The sequence below is a fragment of the Filicampus tigris genome, chromosome 20 (assembly GCF_054856515.1).
Source record: "Filicampus tigris isolate MCC_2025a chromosome 20, RoL_Ftig_1.0, whole genome shotgun sequence".
In the NCBI taxonomy this organism is placed as follows: domain Eukaryota; kingdom Metazoa; phylum Chordata; class Actinopteri; order Syngnathiformes; family Syngnathidae; genus Filicampus; species Filicampus tigris.
In genome coordinates this window covers 14,857,087-14,864,927 of record NC_141236.1, presented here as the reverse complement: position 1 = coordinate 14,864,927, position 7,841 = coordinate 14,857,087, and the positions used below count along the sequence as shown (strand labels likewise).

At 46.4% G+C, this 7,841-nt stretch overlaps 2 protein-coding genes across 6 annotated transcripts in view; one reads left to right on the top strand and one right to left on the bottom strand.

The window, feature by feature from the left end:
• Window positions 1-642: 642 nt before the first annotated feature.
• Window positions 643-7,206, bottom strand: ddx1 (DEAD (Asp-Glu-Ala-Asp) box helicase 1). 4 transcript variants are annotated; one of them, XM_086018631.1, is made up of 26 exons: window positions 7,031-7,187; window positions 6,891-6,942; window positions 6,731-6,794; window positions 6,293-6,322; window positions 6,107-6,203; window positions 5,821-5,868; window positions 5,658-5,741; window positions 5,361-5,447; window positions 5,190-5,266; window positions 5,024-5,096; window positions 4,499-4,575; window positions 4,294-4,408; window positions 4,074-4,212; window positions 3,928-3,988; window positions 3,759-3,857; window positions 3,587-3,676; window positions 3,326-3,514; window positions 3,098-3,149; window positions 2,871-3,017; window positions 2,713-2,804; window positions 2,563-2,635; window positions 2,185-2,257; window positions 2,064-2,106; window positions 1,367-1,462; window positions 1,164-1,284; window positions 643-1,012 (listed from the first exon to the last, which is right to left on the bottom strand). In XM_086018631.1, exons 1-26 carry the CDS (start codon window positions 7,044-7,046, stop codon window positions 882-884), a joined length of 2,226 nt encoding a protein of 741 aa, XP_085874757.1. In that variant the 5' UTR covers window positions 7,047-7,187; the 3' UTR covers window positions 643-881. The 4 variants fall into 4 exon arrangements, 3 of the variants coding, with proteins under 3 accessions (XP_085874757.1, XP_085874758.1, XP_085874759.1); XM_086018632.1 differs by having other exon boundaries at window positions 5,361-5,444; window positions 7,031-7,181; XM_086018633.1 differs by lacking the exon at window positions 7,031-7,187 and having other exon boundaries at window positions 6,293-6,359.
• Window positions 7,039-7,841, top strand: part of nbas (NBAS subunit of NRZ tethering complex) — a 74,913-nt gene continuing 74,110 nt past the window's right edge. Inside the window, exon 1 of one of the 2 annotated variants that reach the window (XM_086018621.1) lies at window positions 7,039-7,614. In XM_086018621.1, coding sequence (XP_085874747.1) covers window positions 7,522-7,614 — 93 coding nt within the window. In that variant the 5' untranslated portion in view covers window positions 7,039-7,521. The remainder of the gene's footprint in view (window positions 7,615-7,841) is intronic. The other variant, XM_086018620.1, reaches the window with a different exon arrangement.

The window sequence follows — 7,841 nt, the reverse complement described above, 5'->3', positions numbered from 1 at the left end:
AACTTCCGTCTGGGACTTTCGAAGTAAAAGCAATGTTGGCCGAGTTGAAAAATGAATATTTTTGTGAGAATTAGCCCTAGATTTGAATGAAAAGATGCATCAAAGAGTTAGTGTTGAAGCGTTTTCTCCGTGTGATTAAAATCAAAGCCGTAGGGAAAAAAGTGATGTGCTGGCACCATGTGTTCAGCAAGCTTGACATAACGTCACCGTGCAATACAATTCATCATACAGTATGTCAAGAATGTTTGACACGGACACATCACAGTCGATCCCTGTATATTCAATTAAAAAGGAATCTATCCTCCACTGGTCACTGAAAGACTCACCTATTCACTGGTGTTCACCATCTGATGGCCTCTTCGGAAAGTCAAATCGAACTTTCATAAAATACAGGCGTCTACTATCAAAGTCCAGTTTTAACCATTTTTTTTAAAGGTTTGGTTAAGAACAAGTTTCAATTGTGTTTTGGATCATTAAAGTCTCCAGTTTCAAAGAATTGTAATTCAAATATTGTTTAAACAAGGAATAATTCACTTTTGGATATGCCATAAAATCCAGTTTTGATGACTGAAGCTCTGACACTTTTGTAACAATCACGTGACCATTGTGTTTCGATTCTAGGAACAAGTAATGACTCCCCACTGAGTGCTCACCACAGTTTATTTGAGAAAAGAAAAGACATCCATCAAAACGCCTCTGCAGGCAATTGCTCACAATAAGGTATTCCAACTTATTCAGCCAAATAATATATGCAGAACAAATGTTTTTTCCTCAATATTGGTGTTGTATTTGATAACCGCCCAATACAGGCCTGCACATGAGGAGCCACTCCGAAGTGCTGCAGAATGATGGCCAGCGCCCATTGCATTGAGTGGCTGCTCTCAGAAGGCTCTGAAGAGCTGGTTGGGCAAGTAGCCGAGGTGGAGAAAGGATGTCTGGGCCTCTCTCTCCAGGTTGGCCAGCTCTTGCACCGTGGGAGCCAGCACGTCCACGTGACCCTTGTAGTTGCCACCTAGCACCACAAAGCAGCGGCGGTAAATACCACACACATGCACAGCAAGGCCGAAACGGCCGAAACATAAGCCAAAATTGAATATGTGGTCCGTGAAATGGTATTCTTCTCTGATGGCCACAGTTTGCAGCCCGTGGCACGAAAGCCGTACCTCCCAGTGTCCTGCGTTGGCCATAAGTGACCTTGCCGTCAAAGTCGTCCACGGGTACTTTGATGTCGGGCTCGCACTGGGTGATGGTGCACTTGAGGTGTTCCTCGATTTCTGACAGGAGCTGTGATTCAAAAGGTAAGAACAGACAATGACAAAACAATAACAACAAGCAAGGGATTCGTGAACGCGAGGGCGCCAGTCACCTCTTTCTCGTTGTACCAGATGGTGCAGCCTCCATCCTGCTTGAGTCGCGTGTTGTAGCAGCCTCTGCCTCGGTTTGGGCAGACGTGGTACCACACCTGTGTCCCCGCAAACGGAACAGCAGTCCCAAAACAATCAGAAATACAAAACACTGTTGAACACAGGATGGAGCCTAAGCACTAATTTTCTATTAAACTGGACTTTAGCCTCATTGATTGAAGATCCTCCTCTCACTTCAACATAGTTCCTACTGGCAGGGCTCTGACACCAGCTTGTTGGTGTTTTAGATGGAGCACAAAAACGGTAAATAATGGAGGGGGGATAAAAAAAAAACCCCAAAACGCACTAATAATTGAATTAGTAGTAGTGAATCAAAAATAGGCAGGTGGACTTTAGTTCAGGAACATTTAGAAGGAAAAACAGCTGACTCAGATGCTGTATATGTATGCCTTTACAACTGGAAATAGCTTACTATATAGTTAGCGATTTGAATCTTGCTCAAGTCTGCCAAGCGGGCTGCGCTAATAGTCAAGAAAGTAAATGGAGAAAGAAATGATTTGGATGCAGCATTTTTCAGAACTAAGACTATGTACTCAGTTTAAGTATTATTATTCTCATGCAAAACTGCTGTCTTTAATGGGCAGTGGTAGAAATACTGAGTAAAGTGGAAAACGGAAAATAACCTGGACAAAGCTTTACCTTCTCTTTCTCCATGGCAACCAATGAGATGGCCAACCCCATTCTGTCGGTTTAAAAAGGAAATGCAACTTTGAAGATCCGTGACATCGTACGCAAATATCGTAGCCGTTAAACTGCTCACCTCTCTGCTCGACCCACTCTGCCGATACGGTGGACGTAGTTCTGCTTCTCATCTGGCAGGGTGACGTTGATCACTACAGAAACCAAGTGCATTTTAGATGGACATGCTACAAGTAAATAGGCATCGATGGAATTTAGAACAACAACACAAACAAAGAAGCTCATTCTAAATATTTGAACGTCAGTGCTACTGAACGGTAGAAATTGAAACCGGAAAGTAAACGACAGTAAAAGTTTGGTACAGGACCTTGTCCAAATAGCAGCTGAGTGTAAACGTGAGTGTGCTGTACACGCGTGCCTTGAACACAAACTGCTGCCTAAATGGGCTGCAGTTGAGACTCAATGGCGGCTATATTCAGTGCGTCTGCATTGCCGCTACCGTAGGGGACGCCTCGGATGTCAATCCCTCTGGCGGCGACATCGGTGCAGATCAGAAGCCTCACTTCTTTTCTCTTGAGGGCACAAGACCACATCAAATCTCGGACAACTGCGACAACATTGGGCGCCCGTTTCAAAGTTCTTCCTTTACCTTGAAGCGATCCAAGTTGTTCTTCCTCTCGTGGGGCTTGCGATCGCCGTGGAGACAGACGCAGGAAAACTGGTGGTTTTTACTGTCTGGACCTGACGGAAAGTGACCAACTTATGATTCCAAAAAAACAGAAAAGCTTTTCAACTCAAATTTCTTACCTCCTCCTTGCTGGATGAAGTATTGCTCCATGTTGTCGCAGTCGATCTTGGTGCGGCAGAAGATGATGGCTTGGTCCATTTTGTGCTCTTTGATGGCCCTCACCGCGTACTCGCCTTTCAGCACCTTGATGGCCTCGGACCACATTTCTGGAAGACGCAAAATGTCACCCTGACAGTCATACACGTGTCAAGGGTAGTGTGGTACGTAGAAGCGCTCTGAAACCCACCGGCTGAGTTGCTCCCCGGTCTGGTGTTATCTTTGGCATGGACCTCATCAGTCTAGCCCGACGCACACAAAGAACGCAGTTACACAGTTTGCCGCCTGAACGGGCTGCCGTTGTAATGGAGACGCAAAGTAAACATGAAGACGGCATGAAATGTTTGGTGTGCACGACCGTTTGGAACTGAACCCAAAACCAAAAACCCCCAGCTGACTGTAAATACCGCCGACTGACCCGGACGTGGCTCTTGCCCAGACGCTCCCAGAGTCGGTCGGCCTTGGGGTTGACGGGCACGACCACGTGATGCACGGTCTCGGGCACCGAGTCCTCGCCCTTCAGGTCCACCCAGGTGGGGAAGTGCATGATGCGCTCCGACAGCTTCTTCACGTCGAACGAGTGCAGCGTGGCCGAGCACACGATCACCTGCGGCCAGACGGAAACTGAATGGCGTCGACTTGGCCCAGCCCCCCGGTAGCGAGGACCCCATCACAGTACCTGCAGCCGTTTTCCATCAGACGTCACTTGAGGGATCTGATTATGGATTCTGTTGATGAAGTCCGTGTAGCCCGCTGACAGGAGGCCGTCCTGACGGCGACAACACAAACGCGTGAGCTGTACGCAACCGCAAACAAAAAACATCCAAAAAAGGATTCCGGATCATCCGTACGCATTCGTCAAGGACCAGAAAGCGGACTTGGGCCAGGCTCAGCTTCCCGGTGGAAATGAGGTCGTCCAGTCTCCCGGGGGTCCCCACCACAATGTCCACCTACAAAGCGAGGGGCCACCCAATTGAGAAGGCGGGAGCGGCAAGCGCAACAGCAACCAAGCATACGTACGCCTTGCTCCAGAGCCGACATTTGCTCCTTGGCAGCCACGCCACCGATCACCAGCAGCTCCCTGCACAGCACACAGCCGACATGAAAAGTCACGGTGAGCTGTCTGCGTTGCACTTCAAGGAAAAGCACAAGGTTTTGCGTGGCACCTGAGCTCGGGGTCGACCACGTATTTCTTGAACTGCGTAACGTTGTTGAGGGTCTGCTCGGCCAGTTCCTTGGACGGCTCGATGATCAGTGCCTTGGGGGCGTTGCTGGACCCTTTTGCCTGACTCACTTTGGCGCTCCCTGCCAAAACAAACAAAACAAAAGTCACGGTGACAGTCATTCACAGTTGAGCACAACACTTTCATTTTGGAAGGTACTAACCCGTATGTGAAGACTTGACCGTGTGAGCGTCCGGCGCTTGATCCAAGGCGACGAAGCCGATCTTGGGCGGATCCTTGAAGTCCTCTCCGCCAAAATTGAATTTCAGCTCTGCATTCTAGCACACGGCAAAAAGGACATTTTTTATGCTATGAGTCGAATACTTTTTGGTTCATCGTGACCTCGAGTGAATGTGTTAAAGCACGACCTTGAGCACGCACGACGCAAAGAAGGGCTGAGTCCGGAGATTTTGAGGGATCTCAAAAGCCAAACCCAGATCATTACCTGGTTGATTTGAAAACAAACATCACAAAACTGGTACTGTACTTTGACATTTTAAAATAGACACCACTGAACGGACACAACATGAGCTTCAACGTAAGTGGCCAACACATGCCCAATTCAATTCAAACTGCACTCATAAACTAACCACCAGAGGGTGCTGGTACTGCAAAAATGGAAAACAATCGAGCTTTTTTAACAGGTGTGCTGCTTTAAATATCGTGACATGACGACAGCACTGTGTCAATTTTAATATTGCGATATTGCCATTATCGTTATGATATGATGTTATCGATATTGTTGCATCCCTATTAGGTACAGCTCTCAGGTTGATGCAAAGCCGTACAAGCACAACAGTTCATATTTTGTTTGTAAAAGATCTAAACTGAGCATTAATATATTCAATATTATTGTGGCCAGTACATAACAACAACAATAACAACAACGATACCATTTTTGGAGAAGGAAATCTGGCCCTTGTCCATGTCGAGGTAGCATCCAATTGTGTCATGCATGGTGAACTCCTGCAAAGAACCCCAAGAGAAACTTTGTTTTAATGATTATTATTAATAACTGCGTGTAATGCTAACCCATTGATTGTAACTTTTGTGTTTGACCTCGCCATAGCTGTCAAACTGCTTGTTGTTTGATTTCTTCCCAGTTCCGCCAAAACCAAACCCGTACTTGTCAGTTCCTACAGGGAAGAAAAATTTAAAAAAGAGAAAACTAGTCAATCAAAAATGAATTCTAATCATTTAAAAAAAAAAAAAAAAAAGACAGAAGCTTACCCAAGTCTAGAGCTGCCTGGCTGGTGGACCAGCCGATGCGACACAGCCCTTGGTCGTGGCACGAGACCTCGTAGTAGTACTTGCCTGCTTACACAACACAGCTAACGCAGTCAAAGTCATGTTTTTTATTGTGTTATCTTTTATTGAAGAGACTAAAATCGGAAATGTAGGCAGTGCGTTCCACACAGTGGCCGTCTTCTTCTAAAGCTAGCAATCGGAACGTCCTCGCTCCGTTATTTCTTCTTCCGTGGAGCAGATTGTGCTCAAGCTCAGCGGTTGCACTGCTCAGCGACTCACCTTTGCTAACGCCCTTGGTGGAGCGGGAGCCGTGCCATTCCTTAAACTCGCGGCTCTGGCAGCACAGTCCGTCCGGCCCAATCGCTGACATGAAGCAACAAGTCGGGAGAAGTTGGGATGAAGTGCAACATTCAATGTTTGTGTTTTGGTTTGCTCTTCTTACCAAATGCAGCACTGCGGTCATAAGGGTTCATCTGCCAGTTGTTGAAGACTGACAAAGAAGACACCATATCATCATCATCATCATCATCATAAACGTTCAATAGAGCTTGGTAAACATGCTTTTTTTCCCCCCGCAATTCAAAACAATTCTGAGGTGTCTTCATTCCACACTTGATGGGTGTGAAGACAATCCTGAGATTGGACTTTCAGTCATGAGTCACCTTTGCATGACAATTGCCCTTCAAGTTTTCTCATCCCTTTGACTAAGTAATTATAAACTCGCTCACCAGCTCCACCCGTTTTGACGTTGGCTCTCCCTTTCTTGCCCTGCTGCTGGTCGGTCAGCGTTTCATGCACAATCTGGATGACAGGAATGCTGAAGGCCTGACAATCACAACACGGTTTACATCATACGGTGAGCACAACCTTTGACATTGGTAGCTCAAATTGGAAACTATTTCATCAATACTCACTCCTGTTTTACCGCTACCGGTTTCTGCTGCCTTTAGGAAGAAAAGAATTCCGCTGTCAAATGTGATCCTTGTTGCAAATAAGCACACGTATATTAGATTCTTATGTCCAATCAGTTTTGCCATTTAAACTAATCTGCATTTTTCTCCCCTGAGTCCTGATTGGATGGTCAGCGCGAAACGTGTTAGACAATTTCCGTCTATCTGCACACATTAATACATTCGATAAGCAGCATCTTTGGTGAGTGTTGTGTATTTTATTAAATGTTTGAAAGTATTTTGTCACGTCAGGAGATGCATACCAATTCTGAACCCTCCAGATTATGCACGTACCACTGTTGCATGCTGTAGTATTGCGTTTTTGTAGTGTATTGATGGTGTAAGAGGTGACTATTAACTGCCCACTGAAGGCCCCCCACCGCTAAATATTGAAAGGCTCACCATGAGGACGTCCCCTCCGCCTAGAATCAACGGAATGGACTCAGCTTGGATGTCAGTAGGAAGCCTGGCATGAAATCATGGCAATAGAAGCACGTTTATTATGTATTCCCTTGACATACAGCGCAATGAAGGTGCAGACGTTGACAACCAAGTGACTTACAGCCAGTCCATTTCCTCCACAGCTTGCGCGATTTCGGCCATAACGCCCATTTCTACACGACACAACGTTCATTCGCAATTAAATCACTCCAGTAAAGCACGTCGCGTTCAATGTGTGGGCACGCTGGACGTTAAACTCACCAGAAAAAGCTGCCATTCTAGCTTCGAAAACTTGCCCAATGGACGTGTACACGGATGCACTTTGGGCGGACCGAAAGGAAACTGCGCTGTAATATTAGTTCCGTTCTTTTCATTCCCAATGCGAGGAATGCGCATGCACCGCAGCTCGTGAAGGGGCAGAATATATCTCACTTGGAGAGTCATTTCTGCCTTCGACTGGAAACCCGAGCCCGAGTTTTTACTTTGCCTCTACCTTACAGCTGTTTTAATATCATTTGAAGCAGCGATATTGCCAAAACAACAACCGGCGCTGCAATGTTTGATGACGCAGTTCCAACACCGTGGCGCAAGTCAATGACGTAACAAGTCTGCAGTTTTGGGACGCTTGTAACCTGCGTTCTCGAACACTACGTAGCACGTGCACTTCCACCCGGTGCACACTTGGGTGAGGACCGCAAGGTTGGAGTGTGGGGATCGGGACGGGGCCGAGCTGTGCTCTGCAATCAGCCAACATGGCGGAAGAAAGCGTTCTCGAAGGCGAAGATGAGAACATTTTGTATGATTTACTCGTTATTACCGAATGGCCTTCGGAGACTGACACTCAGGTTAGTCGGCTGCCATTTGCAGGTTGTGCCGCAGCCTTCCTTTCTCACACTTGTGCTGCTATGACTTGGAAAATGGAGTTGCAACGTCAAACACTGACGTGTACTCAAGCCTATGCGGAGCCACGTAGCGTCAAAATTAGTGGAACTTCTACTAAACTTTATTGTTTTTAACAACTTATCGTCATTTGGTCAAAAACATTTTTTTGTTTGTTTCTTTTTTTTTTACT